This window comes from Nelumbo lutea, chromosome 7 (assembly GCF_056320005.1).
Source record: "Nelumbo lutea isolate HS-2025 chromosome 7, American lotus-T2T, whole genome shotgun sequence".
Classification (NCBI taxonomy): Eukaryota; Viridiplantae; Streptophyta; class Magnoliopsida; order Proteales; family Nelumbonaceae; genus Nelumbo; species Nelumbo lutea.
In genome coordinates this window covers 30,836,155-30,861,456 of record NC_142690.1, presented here as the reverse complement: position 1 = coordinate 30,861,456, position 25,302 = coordinate 30,836,155, and the positions used below count along the sequence as shown (strand labels likewise).

The following is a 25,302-nucleotide window of genomic DNA, read 5'->3' as shown; positions in this document are numbered from 1 at the left end:
CCGGTGGCCAAAGCAGTTTTGCTTCTGGGCGGATTTTCATAACCTTGTGGAGAGACAATTCCGCCCATGCCAGCACGTACCCATGTTTTTTGACATTCGGTACACCTTGTAAAATATTGGTCTCATTAACATTTTGAATTTTGCTTCCAGATAAAATACAAGATACCTAGCTTAGCTAGGCTTCTTTTTTTTTTTTTTTTTTGATGAATTTGGGCAAAAATTATGGACCCTTCAACTGATTGAGAGCAACAGTAGGTTTTGCCTTTATGGCTAGTCAGCTGTGAAAGCGAAAAGTACAGGCTGCACCAAGTAGGCTGAAAGAAAGCCAAGTGGCATTAGACTGCTGTGAGAAAACACGTCACAACAGCTGATACTTGAAGAATGTCAATAAGTACAATTCATCCTTTTAATTCCTCATAACCTATAATTTCTCATAGCAGCAAAACAAACACAAGTAAACAGATCATTGTCTTAGCACCTATGGAACCAATACTGGTTACTATTGGAACATATGAAATGGAAACAGAGGTATTATCTTTTGCTCCTAAAGCAGACTTGGATATAGCTAGAACTCTCAATCCCCATTCCTCGCCACTTTAGGATTAGTAGCGATCATAACGCCTGCATTGACAGATTAGAAAATAAATAGTTATGAACAAGGAAAGAATAGTGCAATTGAAATATTCTAAAGATCCTACCAGTATTGTTATGAATTAGATTGTCAAACTAAAAAACAACTGAGCATGCACAAACAGGCATACACGCAAGCCCAGTTCTTGCTTCGTCCCCCCATCCCCGAGGCCTCTCTCCTAGCAAAGGAGAGCTTCTTCCAAACGCGATGGGATTCCCTGCAAGCAAAACTCTGCACACTCTGAGAGCATAGGAATCCAACCACACAGGGAACACCTTCCCATGAATTTAACTTTACATGTACGAGAGATATTCCTGATGTACGACTGAATGATGTGTGCAGAATTTTTGCTTGCAGGAGATCCAAGCTCCCACAATTTCAAAGGTTCTACTTGCTACTGTACAGAATGAAAATTCCACAGAATCATTATAGCTCATGCATGTTCTGGATGCGACATTGGTGTAGGTTTAGACCACGGAGAATTGGTATTTAAGAATGAACAGACCAAAAATGGTTCATTGCTACCAACAGGAGCATTACAACAGTTTCACACCATGGTCAATGGTGCAGGTTTGGACATGTAAGTCCAATAGGCGGTGAAGAACTTTATAATTTTAGCTGCAATGGCTATTGTACCATCCACTTTCCTGATAAATATGCACGCACTCAGCATATTATTGCTGCAAAGACAATTTTCTCATGTATACAGTATACCTGCAATGCCAAATACTAATACAATCCCAGTAACCTAGGAAAAGAAAGCATGACCAGTAACTATTCCACTTATCAACATGGTTAAGATGTTCCAGAGACCTTGAACCTTCACCAACAAATCCAATATTCCAGTTCTCTGGATCTACCATTGACCAGGAGGTTGTGGAATTATAATTATGTATACAAATGGTCACAAGGAGACAGCTCTGCCACTACTTCTAATGGCCAGAAGACCACCATACATGTGGGTGTGGTGTGTCTGACTAACTACACGAATAAAATAGAATATGTTTGAGCCTGAGATTACAAAGCAAAAATAGATACATTACATACACAGATGCATGCGTTCGATGGGTCATGGGTCTGCTGTTAATCAGTGGCACAAAAATACAAAAAATGGTAAAAAATCAAAAAGAAAGTCTGAAAATTCAAAATAATAGCCAAAAAATTCAAAAAAAATAAGAAAACATATTAAACATAGTATTAATAGATAATATAAATTTAAACTTTAAAAAAAATGTTTTAAAAATCCATTATCTAAAATTAAAATACATAAACATAACATGTAAAGTGTATTCAAATGAGAACTTAAAAATAAAATCAAACATATAAAACATTTTCAAGCAAACAAAAACCCACAATCTCTTTTTTCCCTCAATTGCATTACTTCTAGTAGCTAATGTGATGTAAAACATATTACATTCCTGATTCTATGAGCTGCCTTTGATGCCCCTCAAAAGGGCTGCAGCTAGAACCTAGGCAAGGCGCATACCCTAAAATGTGCCTCTCCTATGCGCCTAGGTGTGCCCTTTTAAATCACTGAAACCAGCCCAGCCCAAGCCTTAGCACAATCAAAGTAGGGTTTGGTTAAAGCTCAGGTTGGGTCTGGTTGACCTTCAACCCACCTGAGTTGCACACCTAGTGGCAGAAATATGTTGTTTCATGCAGGGAAAATTTCCTACTTAGATCCAACTGGTGGGTTTGCTATTGGGTCATCCATTGTGAATTGTGAAGTAACTACAAAGCTTCCACAAGGCAACATAGTTTGGAGCTAAGAAGAATCACCCAGGCCCCAGATTCCTTTCTTCCATATTCGCGGAATATGACCAAAAGCACATTGCCACATGTTCAGAAAAAGTACTTTTATGGCATCTTTTAATTAAAAGATTGAAAACTTGAATGGTTATTATAAATTGTGCAGAACTCCAATACAAGGAGGGGAACAAGGATGATGTGAAAATGCAGTGCAGTAATGAATATGTAGCAAATCCAGAGGGTTCCCCATTTGCATCAGCTACGATTCCTCCATATGGCAGAATAGGCTTGAATAAGCAAGTAACAGGGTTAGTATTATGCTGCTTTCTCTAGTGAATGGCTAAGATGCATGGACAAATCAAAATAGATATACTGTATGTTGGGTATCCAACTTTTAGGGCCTGTTCGTTTGCTCTGAAGTCTAACACCTGAAAGTTCAATAATTACATTAAGAGGTATATTGGTATTGGTGAACTTTTCTTTCCTCTAAACTCTGAATGCAGAGAATGTTGTTCTGAACTCTTAATTCCGAATTCTGAAAATTATCAAATATCCATTTTGACCCTATATATTAGAGTTTTTATTTGTCTTTTTGGAGGTATCATTGAAAAACAAAAAATTGTATGATTGCACTTTAAGAGATGAGAGATAAGAGGAAACGAACAACCATTTTTCTCTTAAAGATAAAAGATTCCTCTTAAGAGATAAGAGTTAAGAGGAAACGAACAAGCCCTTAGTTTAAATACAATCAATGTGGATGGACACCTTGCCCTGCCATGTCCTTGTAACATGAGTCAATGGATCCCTTTCCCAGACAAGGCAAACTTCAACAAAGACACTACAGAATAGTATCCATTTAGGTAACTTGCAATGGATGTTGAAGCCCATCCATGGCATGGCCATTATCATCACCAAAATATGTTCATGCAATTACCGATTAACTCACCAACTATTAGTAGATATCATTTATTATTGGGATTACCCATTTAACATCCTATCTGAGTATCCAAGTCTTAAAAGTCAATCATAATGTGAAAAAAAAAAAAACTTAACAGTGAAAGTAGTAATTTCCATGTGAAACATTTAAAAGTTGAGAACCACTACCTATGGCGATCATAATCCCTTGAACGTTCCCGTGAACGTGAACGTGACCTTCTGCGACTTCTTGAATCATAACTGCGTGAGCGGTCTGCATCTCTATTATCCCGTTCCCGATCATACGCACGATCACGGTCATTATACCTATCCCGGTCTCTACTCCTTCGATCATAATCCTTCCCTCGTTCCCGGCTACCATTTCTATCCTCCCTATCACGGTCCCTGTCCCTGCTACCTGCCCTGTCATGATCACGACTTCTCTCTTTTGATCTAAATAAAAAGATTCAATTTTATAAGGGCGATGGCAGGAAATATTTATCAATTTAAAGATTGCTCTGTATAAGATCAATAAACGCAAGAAAGGAGCACCTTCTATCATCATCACGGTCTAATTTTCGACTCTTGTTTCTCTCCTCCTGACAAAATTCATTTACCAAGAATGTACTGTTCAATACAAAACTTTGAATTGCAGCAAATGATACTTTAAATGGGCACAAAGATGACTACAAACCATAAGCATGTAAGAAAAAAGACATAGCAAAAGGCCACTTGAACCAAATCAAGAACAGCAAAAACCACTTGAGCACAAGCTAACTAAAGAAGGAAATTCATAATATTTAATAGTTTAATGTAATCAATCTTTGTTTGTAATGATGTATGGATCTACATTTAAATGTTTTTCATTTTCAACAGTTATCCTACTATTTATATAGCATAAAGGACAAACTTAAAAATTGCTGTAACTTGAAACTAAAATACAAAAGAATAGTCTGCAAAGCCTATTTCTTTGGGCTATCCAAGTCAGACACCTCAGGCTCATACCTTCAGATTCCAACACTCAGTATCATCCATGTAATAAACTGTAAACTAAAATACAACAGTATAGTCTACAAAGCCAATTCTTTTGGGCTATCCAAGTTAGACACTTCAGGGTCATACTTATTTCAGATTCCAACACTTGGTATCCATGTAATATAGTGTAACTCGCAAGTAAAAAAAAAAAAAAAATGAAAGATGTCATAAACACAACAAAACTACAGACTCTTCTGGGTTTAGAAAAACTCACAGATGGCACACTAACTGAAACTGTACACAAGAATGTGAAATATTATACCAGCACCTGAATCAGCAAATTACAGAGTACTAACTCAAAATGTGCCCAATAACACAAGTAAAGCAACCAGGAGATCCAACCCATCAGAACATGCTTTGAGTGCATATCAACATCAAAATTGCACAACAGATGAACATATCAACATATCACTCATTAAGACAACAAGAACAAAAGAGATGAATCTCAATACATAGGCACCTTAGGCATCACGTTTAGAAACATATCCTTCTCTATAAACTTGTTAACCATAAGCAACTCCAACAGCAATCAAGAACACAGTTTACACAATAAATAGGATTAACTAACCTGAAGTTCTGCTAACTTGTCACGAATCTGCATATAACCCAAATGAAGCTTTCCACCAAAATGATCAGCCAAACGACGGTCACTGAGAATCACAAGGAAAATTAAAACAGCTCATTTATTACAAATTTATACAATCATTTCAGAGATCCTATATGTGTAATTTATATACTGTGGCCCCATTAGCTTCTAACATTTATATGTAACATAAAACAGAAAAACACGCACATTCTTTAGCTGCAAAAGTTATCCTCGTAAAACTGGGCCCAAAAGCCTGCTGGTGACATGGAGGTATAATACGCCTGGTCAAAAGCTGAAGTACTTGAAAGCCCAAATACTACTCTTTTGTTGCCCTCATAGAAGCTAGGAAACATAAAATAGTGACTACAAGACACAGGACAGGAGTTTTACCTGTCATATACACTCAAGAATGCTCCACAAATGTCACAGACACGTAGCTTCTGATCAGTCTGCAAATGGTGCCAATATTAACAATGAGATAATTGTTGGATAATATTCACAACAACTACATATGAAACACAAACCTGTCACAGAAGTGATCACAGATTATCAAGTAAAACCAGGAAAAAGAAATGGGCTGTCCACATTGGTTTACAAATTGCAGAAACCTAACCCAGGATGAGAATGAAGAGAAAATGCCTCAGATATACCTTTTTTTTGTCTTCTTAGAGAGAGAACAGTTCTATGGAAACTTTGGAAATGCAACCCTAACAAATCCAAAAACAAAGAGCACTGGGAAAGTTGATGAACAATAGCAATGTCCTAGGTTTACATAAACAGTCCGTTTGCCCCAAGGTGATGTTATAAACTGTAGATTACTTGATTTTTTTTTTATAAATTACTGTAGAGTACTTGATGACCAAGCAACCCAAGTCATCCAATTGAGAACATGTAAGAGATTTGCAGCCTAACACATCCAGAAGGCAAGTGCCACACAGAATTCTTTCCCTTTTCATGTCTTTCACTGGTGTACTTGCAGGTTTCTATGGAAACTAGAAAGAGACACCTAATCACTAAGGTCACAATTATGGTGCAATTGGATTTTGTGTAAATTGAACTGCCAATTCCACAAGTCACTGAATTTAGTAATTTGTGCCTTTTGGGTGCTAAAGAATACAACAAAAGGCAGAAATTTTAACCATGAAATCAGCATTCTAGCAGAATTTGGAATAAAGTGGGGCCTAGTCTTTAGTTTATCAGCAGGCCTAGTTTTAGACAGGAGCAAAATTTAAAGTCAATTGAAGCTTCCATGATCCAAACACAGCTTAAAGGGCATATGTACAAGTACACAGTGAAAACATTCAAGGAGAAAGAACTTGTCTTTCAGAATAATCAGGATATAATAAAATAACTGCTCTAGAAACTTACAATGCGAACATCAGCAGCAGTATACTTTGACGAGTCCAGAACTGGTTCCTGCCTTGCACCCAACTAAAGTAAAAATAGAAATGTAAGAAAACCAGTCATGTGCACAACTAAATGAATATTTTTAAAAATATAAGCAAACCTCTACAAGTTCTTGGCAAAACATCAACAGTAATTGGAAACACATGGCCATAGCCTGATCAATTTAAACACCCAGATAAAAAAAAAAAACATAAAATGAAAAAAGGAAAAACCTTCTTAAGTGCTTCAGCCTCTTCTAAGGCCTTTTGTGCCTCATCTACCATTCCTTGCTCACCTGCAGGACAGACACTAAAGGTAAATATGGACACAAGACAATTTCAATTATGACAACCACAACCTCGCGACTTATCTATCAGTTCTGCGCTTGTTGAGTCCCCAACTCCAATTGGGCCCAAGAATACAATTATTATCTTTCCCTGAACTGTTTTCCAAACACCCCACCAATCCCAGAGTTTCTTGGGCTTCCTAAGCTGCACCCATCAAAATTCATTTTGATACAATTCATGGGTGGAGGGACCCAACTAGATGTTGACACACTTGCGGGAGTTGAAGAATTAGCAATACATTGCCATCCTGAAAATTCCTGATAGAGAAATCTTCTCCCTTGAAATTTGCTTGTTGAAACCTATTTTTCTAATTACCCTGGGTTTATTGCTTCCCTGTTTTTTTTTTGATAAATCTTTGCTTCCCTGTTTTTCAAGGCTAGTCCTAAAGGAAGAAAGAGAGGTGCTTTCATCCCATAAATTACTCTACCATAAAGGTCCATAACTCATTCTTGAAACTCATCCAACACCCTAAAATAGTAATTTCTCCTGTATTAGGGCCATTATCATAACTCTACACTACCCTACACTGGTGTTAAAGCTTCAACAAATTATTAATTGAGACCCTTTAAGTTCTTTCATTAGAGATGGTATTGCAAGCCCCAAATCCCCCTTGGATTAGTTGCTGCAAACCAGGAGCAAACCAAGACTTCCCCAAATGCCCAACTTAAATCCCAAGAATTCTCCTTCCCTTTCTTTGCATCATTAACCACTCCTTATGTAATGAGCTCAATCATAGCATCTTTGGCCCATGATTTGTCAGGTAAGATTCTTGCTTTCCTTTTCACACATGAATGTTGCCATTTTCTTTCAAGGAGTAACTGTCATCTATCACAAAATAAATTTCACTACAATAATAACCAAGGAGAACATAATTTATACTGCAGAACCAGACAGAATCCCTTAGATGCAACAAGACAGTTTCTTCATAATAGGTATTATGATTCGAGGATGGCTAATAATAGACTCACCAAGATCTTCTGCCTTTTTCAACTTCTCATTTATCATTTCCTGAGTGCGAGGGTCTGGTGGTGCAAGTACGGGCAATGGAGCCAGTGCTGGAGGATTTGAAAGTGGCTGTGGTAAAGAGGCTCTGTCTTTGTTGAAGGCATCAAGAAGAAGCATGGACTGCCATTGGAAATAACAATGTTTTTTTTATAAATGTTGGAAATAACAATGTGTCACTCCACAGAGCTAAGAACATGAGCAGGAGTCATGAAACTCTACACTGAAAGCAGCAATACAACAGAAATGAACAATCTACCTGTTTGTCTGCTCTTTTGGTTCTAAGCTCTTCCACCACTTCCAAAGCTCTAATCTTATTATCAGTCTTGCCTTCAAGATCTGCAAATTTATATCATTCATGTGTCTCATTACTAAACTTCTGTTAGTCCAATTAAGACCTCTGTACATGTAAAAGGTTTCAATGATTCAAGAAACTGTCCTCACACCCCACATGAAATAATAGAAGAATCAGTAAACATAATTAAAGACCAATAAATATAAATGATAAGTATAAACAAAAGTTCATATTGATAACTACCATTAAATTTAAATAACACCCACTGCAAAAAAAAAAAAAAAAAAAAAAACAGAAATTAAATCAATTAAAATGTATTCTTAAAAAGCAATTAAAACTATAAAACCAGTATTTTTTGTGTGAAAACTAAGAATTTAAGACCTAACGTACACTTGTTTGGGCTTGCCTCGAGGGGCGTGGCACAAAGGCGGATCATAGAATCAGGAATGCAATATGTTTTACATTACATTAGCTATGTGAAGTACTGCAATTGAGTGAAAAAAGAGATTAAAGGTTTTACATGCTTGAAAATGTTTTATATGTTTGATTTTATTTTTAAATTCTCATTTGAATATGCTTTACATCTTATGTTTATGTATTTTAGTTTTAGATAATAGGTTTTTTAAAACATAATTTTAAAATTTAACTTTATATTTTTTTAGTAATAATATGTTTATTTTTTTTTTTGAATTTCCTGACATTTTTTTTTTATTTTTTAGCATTTTTTTTGTATTTTTGCGCCTTGCTTCAAAAGGCGCACACCTAGCCTTGCACCTTGCACCTCAAGCACAAATTGACCCCTACACCTTTTTTGCGCCTTGCGCTTTTAAAATACTGGCTTTGACCATTGAAGAGGTTGGGGAGCTGGAAAAGGTGTTCACAAAGAAAGAAGTGCTTCAAGCAAGGTTGCATCCAACCCCGCCCACACATTTAAAAAGAATTTATCAAACAAAAAAGTGCTTCAAGCAATAGGGGAAGTGGAGGGGACAAGACACCAGTGCCAGATGGGTTCACAGTGACTTTCTACAAAAGATCTTGGAGCCTCTTGAAAGAGGATTTGATTAAGTTTTTTTAGGAATTAACGGGGCCTAGAAAGCAAGGTTGCATCCAACCCCGCCCACACATTTAAAAAGAATTTATCAAACAAAAAAGTGCTTCAACCAATAGAGGAAGTGGAGGGGACAAGACACCAGTGCCAGATGGGTTCACAGTGACTTTCTACAAAAGATCTTGGAGCCTCTTGAAAGAGGATTTGATGAAGTTTTTTTAGGAATTAACGGGGCCTAGAAGAGGAGCCTCAAGTCCACTTTCATCACTATTGCTTTCTAAAAAAAGGAGTGTTGTGAAGTTTTAAGGATTTTGGGCCAATTAGCTTAATAGGCGGTGTTCAAAAAATCATATTCATAGACAAAGCATTAGCTAAAATAATGAATTAAGTAATGGACTTTTGTGATTGAGAGGCAAATTCATGATGGGGTGCTGATAACCAATGAGTTAATTGACTCTCAGAGTATGGATGGGATGCTGGTGTATCAAGGCAAGCTAACCTAGCAGCACCTTGGAAGGACATTCACAACACCCTTCCTCAATTCCTCAATTTTATCAGGTATGAAGTTTGTTTTGGCAACACTGTTCATTTTTGGGAGGATATTTGGGTAGAAGACGCACCTTCAAAGGATTTGTTCCCTTCGCTATTTTCTGTTTCTTTGTACAGAAAAGAGGTGGTCTCAAAATTTGTCTCTCCTTTGGGAACACCCTTAGATCCTACTTGGGATTTTGGGTTTCATAAAGGACTTAGGGATGATGAAATTGAATCTCCTTATGTCTCGCTTAGCTGTCTTAATCAGGTTTGGTTGGATCCTTCCAAGCCAGATAAGAGGGTATGGACTCCTAGACCCAATGGAACCTTCACTTGTGCTTCTTTCTTCAAGTCCATCTCTCAACTTTCTACTCACCAACCCTTTCCGTCAAAAGAAATTTGGTGCAGGCCAGTTCCCCAAAAAATTATGGCATTTTGTTGGGAAGTATTCCATGGGAAAGTAAACACTCAAGATAACCTACAAAAGAGAAGGCATTTCCTCTGTATTTCTCCTAATTGGTGTATCCTCTGTAGAGTCCCTTTTCTGCAGACCTTTGGGCCTACAACAATAAGGAGAATTATGTGGAGATGTGCTCGTGCTGCCTTGATTTGGACTCTTTGGGAAGAAAGGAATATTAGAATTTTTCAAGAAAAGGAAAGGAGTAGTCGGGAATTGAAAGACTGTGTTAAATAGGGCAATACCTTGGCTGAAGACCATGGAAATCTTTCATCAATTCTCCTTTAATGACCTTTGGAGAAATTGGTCAGCAGTAGCAAGGTGTTCATCTCTAAAGGAAAAATCAATTACAAGCTGGTCTCCTCCATCCGAAGGCTCACTGAAGTTGAACTTTGATGGAACTAGCATGGGTAACCCAGGATTATCCGGAATGAAGGGTGCTTTGAGAAATGAGAAGGGAGAGATTTTGTTGCTCTACTCAGGTCCCTTGGGAATTGGGGACTCCATCAGGGTAGAACTTTTTTTAGTTGTTGTACAAGGGGTGCAATTTGCAAACCAGCTGAGGGTACAACACCTAACAATCGAGGGGGATTCCAAAGTGGTGGTGGGTTGGTTGAAAAATCCTGAAGAGGCTATGTGACGTTACAAGAATGAAATGAAGAAATTTAGTTGGTTGACAAGGAATATGTTGGTCACTGTACAGTGGGTGGGGTGATAAGCAAATATTGTCAGATGTGTGAGCTAAGCAAAGGGTAAATAGGGAAGAATTGTTTTGGGCTCAGTTGTGGTTCTTGCTTTTCTTTCCTAGTTTACTTGTAAGATTCAAGGAGGGGATGCAACTCGCACCTCTCCCTGGGATGTTGTATGAACTCACTCTAAATCTGCTTCTGAATTAATAAATTTATTATCATTCATAAAAAAAAAATTGACTCTCAGAGTAGGGAGTCTGGTATGCTTTTCATGATGGACATGGAGAAAACCTATATGTTGAACAGACTAAACTTTGGACTCAGGTGGAGGAAATGGATGCTTTCAAGAGCAGCTTTCCTTTTGCAAGGCATCACAAAATCATATGGTGTATTTGAGTTTCATTTTAAAGTGGTTTGAAGCAGTCTCAGGGCTGAAATAATAACATGCCTAAACTTAATTACTGGCTTCCCTGTCAAAAAAAAAATGAAATGAAAAACCTAAATTACTGGTTGTGGGTGAAGAAGTTATTGCAGATAGAAGGCTAGCTGGTTGAAACAAGGTTCTAAATATCGATACAGGCCGATATGCTTTTTTTTAAGTTCTATTTTTTTTTCAAAACCAGTTCATAGGGGTCGGTTTAAGTCACGGCTACCCTCTGAACAATGGCCTGACCCAATACACCCCCTGCAGGGGCATATCGAGAAGGCCCTGATACGATACATATTAGCTGATACGGGCCGATACATAATAATATTTTGAACCTTGGGTTGAAAGGCCAAACATTCATCAAAAGGGTGAAAGTTAACCTTGATTAGGATCTAACCTATTAACCAATTAATGCATTCACTTTTTTCCCTCTACCAACTGGTGCAGCAGATATTTTGTAGGACCCTCACATGGACTTTTTTGGGCTTGCCTCAAGGGATTTGGTTGGGGCTATGAGGGTTCCCCAGCCACTCTGCTTGAAAAAACACAAAACTAAGCTGAAGCCCATGCCTGGGCTAAGGTACAAGGCACAAGGCACACACCTTTTCACAGGGGGAACACCTAGGTTTAGGCAAGGTGCATACCTTGAAAGGTGCCTTGTCTATGCTCTTAGCAGCGCCTTTTAAATCACCGAGCACATGTTGAAGGAGCTTTACCCATCTTTATTCAAGGTAGCTCAATAAAGAGGCTCTGGTTGCTCGTATATTTGTTTATCAAAGGGAATCAGTGGTGTGAAACCCAACCATTAGGAGAACCCTAAATGATTGTGAGGTAGAAACTTACATGGACCTTAAGTAGAAAATTGGCTTAATTAACCCAAGCAGGAGAGGTGCTATATAGGTGGGTTTGGGTGTGGAGCAGAGATGGGACTTCTTAGTGAACTCGTTTGATAAAAGCTAGCTTTGATGAAGTCCATTTCTCTTGGGCTAAGTGTAGCATACCATGCTTAACTCACAGCCCATACTTGCAGTCTACACTCAAGAAACCCAAGCCAGCCCATTTTAGTAGCCTTGGCCAGCTCAGTTGGAGCCTGTAATTGATAAAGATTGAGAAACTCTTTAAGATTTCAATTTCTTTCCTTTGTTAGCAAGTATTTCCTTGTTCAGTTACATTTGTTAAGAAGATAACTATAAAGTAGATCCCAAATAGATTTGATGTTAATCTATATATGTCATTGTGAAGACTCTTTTTCAGAACTAATGAATAAATGATACTTGAGCTGCCTTTTTCAGACAAAATCATCCTTGTTGCATGATGAAGACTCAAAGACATTATAAGGCCTAACCTTAGCCATCACATCTATAGAGTTTTCCACCAACATCAAAGAGGATGAGGATAGACCACCATTTGTGTCTATCAATCACCCAACTAAATTTGAACTCACGTGAGTATTTAGAATACCAAATGAAACATCCCCAATGGGCCTAGACATGTTAGATGGTCCACACTTCTCATTACAAAACTCCAAACCAGAATCTCCCCTACTAGGCCTAATTGTCGGCCCACCCAGTTGATCAACTAAACCCCCAATGGGTTTAGCCAATAAGCCATCCCAGAAAATTTAACCACCAAGCCCCATTCTCTACTCTTCACCTCCTTAAGCTTTAAATTCCTTTCCCATGCATTCTTCAAAACACCTGCCGAACTCAGCATCATTAATAATTCCTATTCCCGAGTTGCCCTTATCTTCAACCTCCAAACTTCCACCCGCGTGACCTTTCAACTCCCCACTATCCCCTTCTTGACTGCTCGCTTCTCAAATTCGGCCAAGCACCTCCAACAAGAACTCCTTGAGCCATCGCAGGAGAAGACATCCCCCTATCACTAGTCTTAAGTCAAACCACTCACTAATGAAAGTCAATGCCAAAGACAATGGGACCAAGTGGATCACCTCAACTTCTAACAAAATTCGCACCAGTATGAGGTTCTTCCATCTATTTCTGCAGAGATTGACTTTCCTGAAAATCCCACACGTATCCCCCACAGCACAAAATGTATGCAAGCTCCTGGAGAGGAATACCAAAAACATTAATCCACACAAGACTTTCAAGACCCACAAATTGCTCCAACTAAAGGATTCCATTTTCTGACTTGTATACTTTTCTTCGAATGCCATTCCACACGAACCCACTTCAAGACATCCTCTTCCCCAGGCTTAGAAACAGCCTAATATAAATATGAACCTAACCACCTTACTCTCTCAACAACATTGTCGTCTGTCTCCAAAAACCTCTCTAGGCTTCTACTGGCTTTTTGTTTCACTTAACATCTTAACCATCCTATAGGGCCTTGCTTGAAACCCCTTCTAAAAATTTACTGGTTCTATTTTAACTTGTTTTAGTCGGCTGCTTAAACTCTGAAGTTCTGTCCTACCACTTTTATTGGGTAAACATAAGCTAAATCTCAAAGTGACAAGCTCGGGCTTTCTGGCCTGACTCCAGCTTGCTTAGGCCCTTTTCATCCACCTAATTAGTTGCTTTTTGGGTGGGTTCTGCATCATCCAGAAAATCCATGAGGGCTAATAACTCATAGACAGGCATCTATGAAAAAAACACTTATAAAAACAGCCATTACCCATTTGGTCCCAGTTACCTGGGGTTTTGGGAGGGCCAATAACATATCATTCACAAAATTGATAAGGAAATAGACAATGACTTCAAATCACCACAGATTAAAAAAATAAAAAACGCATCCCCATTTCTTTTAGAGTGAATTATATAAATCCCAATCATCAGATTGATAGTTGTTTTCGATTAAAGGGAAATAAGTTGGAAAAATAGATGCATGTTCAATAAACTGGAGGTGGGGAAGGGAATGGTAAAGGTAAGGTCCATTATGCCCCCACTGAAGCCTTTAAAGCAGCTACTATTTTTTATCAGTAACAAAAACATTTCATTGATTAGATTTTACAAAAGTATAAAATTTTGAAGAAAACCCAACAAAAGAGATAGAAAGCCCAATGGAGCAAAGCACCAGCTACCTCCCCCAAAGAATATATTACAATTCAGCCCAGAAAACTCTAAAACAACCATAAGCATTGTTGAAACTTGAAAGTTAGCTTGCTCAGTTATTGTCAAAAAAGCGTTAACATGCTCAGCCTCAACTACTGCCAATCTGAAGACCGAAAGACAGAAGTGGATCTTGTCTTAAACCCTAAAAACCATAAGTATTGTTTCTTTCAAAAATTTAATTTCCAAATTCCACTTTTTTACCTATAAAATAACATAAGCATCTGAGTTCTATCCACTTATGATAATACGTTATTAAGATGGCCAATAACATCCAAAGCTATGATAGCCAAGATACCTGCACACGCCTGGTGCACTTGGACAATAAGACAACTAGTGGGCTATTTGAATAAAATAATGAAAGAACAAACTATCTGTGAATAGTAATTATCCCATATTCAGTTTCAGCCATTAAGGAACTCACAACCTCCTCAATAGCTTATTCACTGCATGGACATTTTGTAGTGTTAGCACTTCTAAGTATGGAAAATGGTATATTTAAACATACCATACCATAGAAAAATCTGTATACCTTATAAGCTTAATAAATTTTGGCAAGACATAAGTAATGGGAACTGATGCTTCACTTCAAAATTTTGATGAGATGCTTCCATACTGGAACCTGTATCAGTCTTGGATCTCAGCAAATGACAGATAATGTCTTATTTCCCATATTTGTATCCATATCGGGGAATTTTAGATTGGAAATATCAACTAAGCTTTATTCCAATTATTTTATCTGTTAAATGAATACTGCTCTATCGTTGCAGCACATGAGGCTATATCTCTTAAGAAAATAAAACAACTCCCTAGAAATAAACTATCTTGGCACATTGTATATGATATACCTTCTAATTTTCTGGACCAACGTAACAATACCCAGTAGACTTAAAGATCCTTGAGAATCACCTTTTCTATCAAAAAGACAGCCTCATGTATGTATAGTCCAAAACAATTCATTGGCCAGGTATATCTTTTATTTCCCAGATTGATTAGGCCAATTATGTAGGCAAGACTAGGCGACAGGGAGGGTGCCTTGTCGCCTAGGAATGCGCCTTGTAGCCTAGTCACGTAGGCAATGGAATTTTGAAAAAAAAAACATATATCCTAGGGTGGTTCCCTAGGTTCCATAGCCATATTTCCTTGATAAAAATCCATACTTTTCATAAGAAAATTATAAACTTCACATTAAAGTATAGAAAATCAACATATTCATGATAAGAAAAGGAAGAAGAAAAGAAATTTAAGAAAAAATATAGGGGCTGAACCCCTATTTTTTATAGGAAAAGAATAAAAGAAAAAGGTGGAAGAAGAAAAAGAAAAAGAAGAAGAAGAAGATGTGGAAGAAGAAAATGTGTTGATTAGAGATAATTTTAAGTTCTTCCTTATTCGTTCAGGTTTTGAAGTCTTTGAGGGTTCAATACCGAAGTTAGAAATGTCTATGTTGATTAAACCCTAACAAATAAGAAAATAATAAAAAGAAATTAGTAATTAACCACACAAAATGAATATTTTAGTTTAATAATGTCTATTTTATAATTATAATCTCAAAAATAAGAATATAAAAGTATTTTATAACACAATATACAAAACCGCTTGGCAATTAGGCGAGGCAAGCCTCCAAGGGTGCATTGTCGCCTAAGCGTTGCCTTGGCAACTATTGTAACAATACACATGAAGCATGCAAGATACAAGCAAAAACATATTGTTCTTTTAAACAAGGAAAATACACCGTATCTCAGTGGCAAAGCACTCATAATAAACAAAGAGTATTGGAATGTTATTCTGGTTTATCAGAGAATTACCAAACTGATCAGCTTCTTTCAATTTCTCCTTAATTTGCTTAGTCAACTCAAGAACCTCAGGTGACTGCAGTTTCAAAAGAGTGATTTAAATTTCCACCTGAAAAATAATAAATGCAATGATAGCTAAAAGCTATGGCCTGACAAACAAGTACCTGTGTAACCTCAGAGACAGATATAGCAATGGCAGCTTTGGCATCTTCATCCTCCAGACGCTTAAGAGCTCTTGTAATTTTCCTATCACACTCAACAATAAGCCTATCTATGACATCTTCCAGGTCCCTGTCATAATTATCATTGCCTTTTGCTTTGGCTTCCTCATATCTATAAAGAATTAAGGATGGATGCCATAATGACTACCAAAACAAACCCTAGGTGAGAGGGCATAATTCTAAAATTGGCCATATCTTGTAATGTTTGTTAAGACATGCATTAGAAAAGAAACAAAGTTCACATGTAACTGGGGAAAAAAGAAATATGTCCTCACATATTTGGGCATATGTTGTAATATTGTACAATGCCAGAAATGTAGAAATGAATGTAAAAAAGTTAATGTCAACCTGATGAGAAGGTATAAATACATATCCAAAGAAAATTGTGGAACAACTATTTAACAAGTTCATCAAAAAGCAAGTAGTGCAGGCTATAGTCTACAAGGAGGACATGGATGAAAAGAAACACCATTGCAAGACCATTTTCTAATACAGGAAAAAACTTAAGATGAATAAATGAAACTCACCAAACTTAATAATTAGAAGTCACTAGATATGATCCAAGTAAGATAAACAAGCTGAAGAGTTTTCTAGCATCTGAATTTGAAACTAAGGATCTAGGAAAACCTTATTGCTTCTTGGGTTTTGAGGTGGCAAGGTCAAGAAGTATATTTGTGTCACAAAGTACACAATAGATCTGTTGAAAGAAACATGGAAGCTAGGAGCAAAACCCCTAAAGATTTGTTCCAAAGGCCGGTGGGGAAACTTCTCTTCTTATGCTGACTAAACATAATATTGCATTATTGCATATGTTGTACGGGTAATCATCCTGTACATAAACCAACCAAGAAAACTACATCTAGAAGCTACAAAAAGAACTTTGGGTTACTTCATAGAAATCCTAAGAAAGGGATTTTGTATGTCAACCACAGAGGCATACAGTTGGAAGCATTTGGTAATGTTGATTCTGCTAGCTTTTTATTGACGAATGAAGATCTACCTCTAGCAAGTGTACCTTTATTGGAGGTAATCTTGTGTCATGGAGGAGTAAAAAGCAGTGTTTAGAAAACCGGAGACCTCTTTAATCATGTTAATTAATGAGTAGGGTTCAAGCCTTGATAGCTTGGAGGGACTATTTAAAGAAAATGTAAATTAAAAGGCTTGAACCCTAGTCATTTGTTAATTAATGACTCTATTTGGGAGTGGTTTTCTTCTCTTTTTGATTGCAGATGGCTCCTCTTGATAGCTTGGAGGGACTATTTAGCTCCTCTGTTTTTTGTGCTCAAAAAGAAGAGGCAGGATTTTGGGGAGAAGCACTAGAGCAACGGTGGTTTGGACACTTTGGGAAGAAAGGAATCTAAGAATCTTTGAAGACAGGGAAAGATGTAAGGAAGCTGTGATAGAAGTAATAACTTTAAAGGTGGCTCATTGGGTGAAAACTTTAAAGCTCTTTGCAGATTTTAAAGTTGATAACTTTTTCAATTCGTGGGGTTCAATTGTTGTTTCATCCTCCAGAAAACAAAGAATTATAGAGGCCTGGTCACCCCCATGCGCTGGGTGGAAGAAATTGAATTTTGATAGTAGCTGTATGGGCAATCCTGGCCCATTGGGTATTGGTGGGGTAATTAGAGAAGAAATGGAAACATCCTAGCATTGTATTCAGGTCCTATTCAGCATGGTGATGTGGTGAGATCAGAACTAATGGCAGCAGTTCATGGGGTGGAGAAGGCTAAAGAAATGGGGATTGAGAGACTAATCATTGAAGGGGATTAAAAAATAGTTGTGGGCTGGCTAAAAAAGGAGAAAGGGGTAATTTGGCAGCTAAGGAATGAGTTCAGGCGCTTCAAACAGCTATCTAGAGATATGCTCATCCAAATAAGGTGGCTTAGAAGATCTGCAAACAGCATGGCAGATGGCCTAGCTAAACAAGAACTTTGGAGATAATCCATCTTGTTGCATCTTTCTATTCTAAATTAATGAATAAATTATTCTGTTGCTGATAAAAAAATGACACTCTAACCCACTAAGCCAACAAAGTTTTATTTCTTTCAGAATTTAGATTTTAATATTGTTATATATTAAGTAATTCTAAATCTTTGCTTCATAGGTGGCACTTTGCTCGATTCAGGGCTTCAGGCACACTCCTCACAACTCAAGTTCTAGAAACCTCCTTGTCTTTTAGTTGCCCTTGTTAAATATTGATTGGGGCCTCTATAGGAGTCAAATAAAGATGTTCAAAGAGGTAGGGAAAATACCAATGTATTTAAAAGACATAAAAAAGATCAAGTTAGTTCCAACTAAGAATAACTGTCATGATCAAGTAACACCAAATGTCATAGTTTCAAATAAAAGAGCAGATTAGCCTCAATGTTACAAGAAAGAGAAGCATCATACTGCCAAAAGGAAACATAAGAAACAGCACCTTAAGCAAGCTTGGGTTTCAAAGGTACAAAATCAAGTGGTACATAATACCACTAACTAGAAAACGTTTTTCTCTAACCTTGGGATTAATGCAACCTATGACCCAGAAAAAACAGCAACAGAGGGAGTCATGTTCTACCATGTCAGTCTATGTAGACACAAAATGCACCAAATAAAAGTTCTAGTAAAGCATGGAAATCTGTGGATCTTGTACACAAGAAAAGTTCTAGTAGAACATAGAAATCTGTGGGTAAAAGAGTAAAGGTAAAGGAGTCAAATTTCTTAATGCAACAGGATTTTTGGAAATTTAAGATTGGTTAGAGACTTACAGGTCTTTTTTTTTAATGACTTACAGGACTTTTGAGAGACTGTTTTGAATTAAGAAGATAGCTTAGGAGTTAGGAAGTCTGAAAAGTCCTTTAGGGACTTTAAAATATAGTTCAGTCTTAGAGTTTATAGGAGCCTGGTTCAAGTTAGGCAATAAGGACTAGGAACAAGCATTTTAGCTTAGGTTGATAAAAAATAATCTCTGTAGCTTTATAATAGGGTTAATTGGGGTTAGCTAATGGACAAGTTTTCGAGTCTTCTTCTCTGCTTTCTGGTTTTGCCTAAGGCAATACCCTATGACTCCTGTTGTTATATGAGGTTTAGTTGGACATAAGCTTATAAGTTCTATTTATGGAGTTTGTAACCCTCTAATCAATGTCTCTCCTATTTCTCTTAATTAAACTTTGTTTTATATGTTTTTTGCAAGCTATATGTCTATCATTTTCATCTAGCAATCTGAGTCCTGCAGTCCCATGTCTGCATCGAGTGGTTAATCCAATGGTATGTAGTTTGGCTAAAGCAAGGGTTGCAAGGATCAATATTCATAACTCATACAAGAGCTCATATATTGTGAAACTTTGTACATAGTGTTGTCTATCATATTTTGTTTGTAATTGTGGCAGGGAAACAGGGAACTCCCTCTCTAGTTTGTATAAAATCACCTTGCTTGTATCTGTCTTCTTTCTTGTCTACTGGAAAGAATCTAAATGTATTAAATTTACTATTTGTCAAGATTTTTCTACCCTTGCTTCCACTTCAGATCTGAAACCTCACTCCAGCTAACTTGAATACAGAAAATTAACTCACACTTTTGACTTTCCTTCCCCACCTTCTAATCCTACTTTGAGCAACTTAGATACATATAGACTTTCCCATTGTCATTTTCTCAAAAAAGGACCAGTGAATATCCTTGTCTCCTGAAGGGCCATAACAACAGCCTTGTTTTTTGGTAGACCATAAATGTTAATATGTTTGGCCATAGGCCCATAGTGTGCATCATATGAATACATATCGGTTATTTTAAACAAATAGCAATCACAGATAACCATAATGAGGTATGACTAGAAAGGATACTCTTTTCTCAGCTGCAATGAGTGCACCTTTGGACATGGCCCCATATCCATTTTCTGGTACAAATCAATAAAAAATGGTAGATCAGTACAGAAACTGTAAACATGGAAAGAAATTACATTCTCATACCAAAAAATGCCATGATTCCAATGTACAACAGCAGGAATAGAAGCTGTCCAATAGCAGACTTCGTGCTAGTACTCAATGGCTTAAGCATGGTATGATAAAGATTCTTTTTTGTTAAGTGTATTAAATGATAAAGATCACATATTACTATTCCAATGGTCTGCAGGATACATATACACTTTGACTAATAAAATTAACTTGGCAGTATCAAAGTTGAACGGTTCCAATGGGAAGTCCAGCCAAAGACATTATGATGACACAGACCTAGTGTGAGTTTAAGTTACCCGTTTATAGCAAAAAGGAAATAAGATTGGAACAAAGTAACATTGAGGAACCAAAATTCGATTCCAATTAATAGAGCACCACAATAGTAAATATCTCAGAGTTCATAACATGAAACATAACTTGAAAATTATGAAATAACAATTGAAACGCTGAAAGACTATATGCAAATTTCAGTAAAAAACAGCACTTCTACATAATCATCTCTCTCGGGATATCAAACTCAGAAGAAGCTAAAGAGGGAGACCTTAATGGGATTCTTGCAACAATTAACAAAACAAAAAGTAAAATACAATGAGTCGGATTCCATCCGCACTAAGAATTATGAAGAACGCTTTTATAACAAAATTATGCAAGAACAGGAGCAGCTAATCGCCTCGAACAGTTGCAAAGCATAACAAAAAATAATATAAGGTAAATAAAATAACAAAAGGAAAAAAGTACTGCTAGGGTTTAGAAACATGTACCGTTAACTGGAACAGCTCGTGAGGGCAAAGCCCAGCCAAGAACAGGCGACAGACGTCTCGGTCGTAGTACTTGCGATTCACCTCCCTCACATCACCATTTCTGTTCGCTCCCATTAACACGTCGAGCTGCTTACGTATAGCATCCATTTTTAGGGTTAGGGCTTCCTTTTCCTCCTTTCTGCCACCGTAAACAAGTACGTGGATGGAAAGAGTTTCCTTCAGGGCGCTGGTTCCGAAAGTAGGGTTCGTCCGACCATATCAAAGTATTAGGGCGAGAAGGGGTAAAATACGGCAGACGAAGCATAAAAGTCCCTCGCCATTTGGTGAATTAACAACTTTGCCCCTCTCTGATCTCCTAACAGTAATGCCACCAATGATAGCAGCCAAAATTGAATATTTGAACGTCAGTGTTAACGGTTAGTGGAACAAAGCAGTTTGGACATTGGACAATCTACGGGATCCCAAAATCAGGGACGGTCAGGATTGACTACGGTGGGTTCCCTTGCTTACTTCAAGTTTTCCATTGCCATCTAGTAATTGTAATAAAAGGAAGGGGTATTTAAGTAATTAAACACAACTTCAGTTTTATACCCGAGATGAAGACATCTGGAATAGTGGTAACAGAGGACATCATCGTCTCCCTACTCCTATGTTCCCATCTTGCAGAAGTCAGAATTGAGCAAAATAAGAGCTCGAATCGGTTCATCCACAAAGGTATGAGAGACCCTTGAAACTTTTATTTGTTCAATTCCTTTGATCCAAGAAACCTAACTTGAGTTCTTTTTTTTTTACAAATCACGCTAGGAACGCTCGGCTTATCGTTTTGTTTGTTCAATCAATTGATATTTCGCATTATCTGCGGGAGGAATTTGTAATTTGGTTGGGACTTTCTTCACGGTTTCTTATCATTGAAATGGTGAAACGTGTGCAAGTTTAGATCAATCAGGGTTGTTCTAGGAGCTTAATTGCTATTGTTCAGGAAAGAATTGGTAAATCTGTATATTGGGTTCTGTGGAGTAAGTGAATCTGTATATAGGGATTCAAATTCTGGATGTCTTGAATAACTTCTAGGTTTTGAATTTCTGGTTGGGTTTGTATAGCTAATCTTTCAGCATCACTCTTAGTTAGGTTTGCTGAATTGGATTTTGGCAACTCGATTAACAAATCCGGGACGTCACAAGATGGGGAGACCACTATTCCACGAGATCCTGCAAAAGCCTGCAACAAGTTGTATAATAGGACTATGCAGTGTAGTTTGGTTTTACATACAGAAGAAAAATATTGGATATGCACATGTAGGTTTGAGTTATGAAACGGCTATTGAAGGCCACCATTGGAGGATAATCACTTCTGCTTTCTCCCACATAAGTGTGATTCATCTGGTTTTCAATATGAGTGCACTTTGGAGTCTTGGAGTGGTGGAGCAGCTAGGTCACATGGGTCTGGGCATTAAATTCTATCTCCATTATACTCTTGTTTTGGTAGTCTTATCAGGGATTCTGGTTCTGGGAACTTACCATGTTTTAATCCAAAAATATAAGCTAGACTATTTTCGAAGAGTGACAGCTGTTGGATACTCATGTGTTGTATTTGGTTGGATGACAATCCTTTCTGTGAAGCAGCCAGCTTCTAAGCTAGATTTGTTTGGGTTCCTTTCGCTTCCCATCAGTTTTGCACCGTTTGAATCCCTCATCTTTACTTCAATAATTGTTCCACAGGCAAGTTTTCTTGGCCATTTATCAGGAATTATCGTTGGTTACTCCATTGCTTGGGGTTTGATCCATGGAATGAATAATTACTGGGCTATTTCAATGCTTGGATGGATCATGCTTGTGTTTATCTTCAGTTTGAAGCGATCAGGTGCCTTTGACTTCACTTTTATTGAGATAGAACCTGTTACAGATCCTTCATTTCCTTCTGTTGGTTTTCTTGTATCCGGAGATGGTAGAACGCTACAGATGAGTACACTTCCATCTGGAGGTTCTGAACTTGTCTAGCTTCTGATTTAGTCCATGTCCTATCCCTTTTAGAAGAGGACTTGGAATCATCCCATATTAATACTGTATGAGGGGTTATTTTGGCAAGATAGCCTGGTCTTGAAATTGGAAGGAGGCTCATGGTTCCTGTTGAGGGAACTGAAATCTGTGGAATACAATAGAACTCGTATGTTGTGATATAAGTGATCTAGTAAAGCTCCTTTTAGTTGGCACTACAGAGACATTCAAGGTCCATCTATCCATCTACAAGCACTTTGAGTATTCCTGAAATGGTACAACTCCTCTATTGTAATCCAGTTGCTTTTCTTCATTTTTTTTACTCATTTGACAAGTAGATGGGTGTCATTACTGCCATATATGGTATTTATGCTTATAAATCATTTAACTTCTATGGTGCTCCATGTGATATTTGACGGTTGTACTCTTTTGGTTTGTTGGACATGACTGTAATCATTTTAGATGCTACTATTTTGATTATGATGCCTTTGAGGGAAATCCCCACCCCACAACGAAAAGAAAAAAAGAAATTCATGTTGATTTGTGACTGTTACATGTAAAATGCATGCCTGTGGAATTTTTTTAGTTGCTCGTTTGCTTTTTCTTCTCTAAAGAGTTTAAACTGGGAGATGTCGGCTTGAAATATAGCTAATTCCCTTCCCTGAGTTGCCTGCATCGCTTAGGTTGTTGAGGAGGATAAATGGTCTGGCACACCATGCACCAAATACTGGTTATAATAGTTTCTTGACGTCAAATTGTTTAATTAAAACCGTTTCTTTTAACCCATTGAAAATTGTTCATCATCTAAATTAGAATTAAGAAAGTAGATGGCTGAGTAAATATTTTATTTTTCAATTCTCTGATTGATATATACATATTGTTTCTTTAAGTACATAATATATCTGTATCTAGCATGAAATTGGCATCATCTAAGATGTAACAATTTAAACAAAATTAATGGCCATAATAAAAGCCACCTTTCATTATAAAATGTCTTATAAAGAAGTTCCCATTTTATTGGGATTTGAAAGTTATTCTAGCTATTCTTTGTTACTGATAGAGGGCATATTACAAGCAATAAAGTGCAATTTTTCTTTTTTTTTTTCTGCCTTTCTTTCCCAATATATAACAAGTTTTCCTTTTAGTTTATTACAATATTGAAGTACTGAGTGTAGAAGCAATCAGTATTTTATTGTCGGATATTCTATTCAACAGAAACACACTTTTCGGTGGTAGTATCACAAAATGCACCTCATTACATAATTGTTGTTACATGAGCACTATAATGTACAACACATTATGCAAAACCAGTGCTGTAATGTTGAACCTGTGGCAGGGTGCAACATCAAAATTGATCATGGAGCATTTTGTAATATTGGTACCCAAAAAATATGATTTTTTTTACCATAAAATTGCTTTTCTGCTATTATTTGTTTATAATTTGTTTATATTTCTGTTTTGATATTTCTCAACACTTTTTTCAAGTATTACTAGAATTGATCATAATGCATTTTGTAATACCCAAAAAATATGATTTTTTTACCTTAGAATTTCTTTTTTGTTATTATTTGTTTATGATTTGTCTATGTTTCTATTTTGGTATTTCTCAACACTTTTTTCAAGTATTACTGGAATTGATCATGATGCATTTTGTAATGCCAAAAAATATGATTTTTTTACCATAGAATTGCTTTTCTGTTATTATTTGTTTATAATTTGTCTATATTTCTGTTTTGATATTTCTCAACACTTTTTTCAAATATTACTGGTTTACTTAATGGCGTATACAAGTTATCCGCCTGGTTAGACCTTTCTTTTTATTGACACAACATAATACAACAAGAATTTGTGAGAAAGCAAACCCAATACATAATTAACCCCCAACTGAGATTACAAATGTGCCCAAAACATCTGTTGTCTTTGAACCCTCTGCTTGGTGAGGCTGTCTTCCAAGCTATTAATCCGCCTGGTTAAACCATTCAACCCAAGACTTGAGCAGTTGTTGTCATCCAAGTCAATTTTTTAAAACATTTCTTTCTTGTTGTGATTTCCTTTTGTGGGGTAGGTTGTCATGCTTGGTTTTATCCCTTTGCCTTGGGTTTATCCACTTGCGTTTGTGGGAAAAAATTGGATGTAATCAAATAATCAATTGGTAGGTTTTAAGCATTTTCCTCTTTTTCCTTTGGTAAAACAAGCATTTGCCCCGTATAAATCTATAAGTCTGGCCCCCTGTACATTCTTTGTGATGCTTAGCCCCTTCCACTTCCAAACTGTAACAAATGACCCTTTTTGTCACCATTTCTTTTCAATGAGTTATTATCTATATCTATATCTAGCATGTGGAACTTTTCTTGATTAAAATATTCCTATTTTTTGAATTTGGTCTCTCTCTAATTATGAGGGCAAAAAAATGTAGTTTCTTTTGGTAAATAGC

The 25,302-nt window shown here is 36.9% G+C and overlaps 2 protein-coding genes across 3 annotated transcripts; one reads left to right on the top strand and one right to left on the bottom strand.

The window, feature by feature from the left end:
- Positions 1 to 315: 315 nt before the first annotated feature.
- On the bottom strand, positions 316 to 21,243 carry LOC148845959 (U1 snRNP-associated protein usp106-like). 2 transcript variants are annotated; one of them, XM_088953630.1, is made up of 13 exons: positions 20,875 to 21,243; positions 20,003 to 20,055; positions 16,124 to 16,292; positions 15,972 to 16,035; positions 7,911 to 7,990; positions 7,618 to 7,774; positions 6,536 to 6,597; positions 6,285 to 6,347; positions 5,307 to 5,365; positions 4,899 to 4,980; positions 3,848 to 3,894; positions 3,485 to 3,748; positions 316 to 621 (listed from the first exon to the last, which is right to left on the bottom strand). In XM_088953630.1, the coding sequence occupies exons 1-13, from the start codon at positions 21,019 to 21,021 to the stop codon at positions 603 to 605; spliced, it is 1,266 nt and encodes a 421-aa protein (XP_088809756.1). In that variant the 5' UTR covers positions 21,022 to 21,243; the 3' UTR covers positions 316 to 602. The 2 variants fall into 2 exon arrangements, with proteins under 2 accessions (XP_088809756.1, XP_088809757.1); XM_088953631.1 differs by having other exon boundaries at positions 3,485 to 3,718; positions 20,875 to 21,148.
- A 681-nt stretch (positions 21,244 to 21,924) lies between these two features.
- Positions 21,925 to 23,421, top strand: LOC148845958 (RHOMBOID-like protein 13). The gene has a single exon (XM_088953254.1). The coding sequence runs from the start codon at positions 22,056 to 22,058 to the stop codon at positions 22,869 to 22,871; it is 816 nt and encodes a 271-aa protein (XP_088809380.1). The 5' UTR covers positions 21,925 to 22,055; the 3' UTR covers positions 22,872 to 23,421.
- The last annotated feature ends 1,881 nt before the right edge of the window (positions 23,422 to 25,302 follow it).

Coding starts and splice junctions, on each gene's coding strand:
- LOC148845959 (XM_088953630.1), bottom strand. CDS start 21,021: ATGGATGCTATACGTAAGCAGCTCGACGTGTTAATGGGAGCGAACAGA. Junction 6,348..6,535: donor AGGCTGAAGCACTTAAGAAG/GTTTTTCCTTTT, acceptor TTTTTACTTTAG/TTGGGTGCAAGGCAGGAACC. Junction 3,895..4,898: donor ACAAGTTAGCAGAACTTCAG/GTTAGTTAATCC, acceptor GAATTTTGTCAG/GAGGAGAGAAACAAGAGTCG.
- LOC148845958 (XM_088953254.1), top strand. CDS start 22,056: ATGGGGAGACCACTATTCCACGAGATCCTGCAAAAGCCTGCAACAAGT.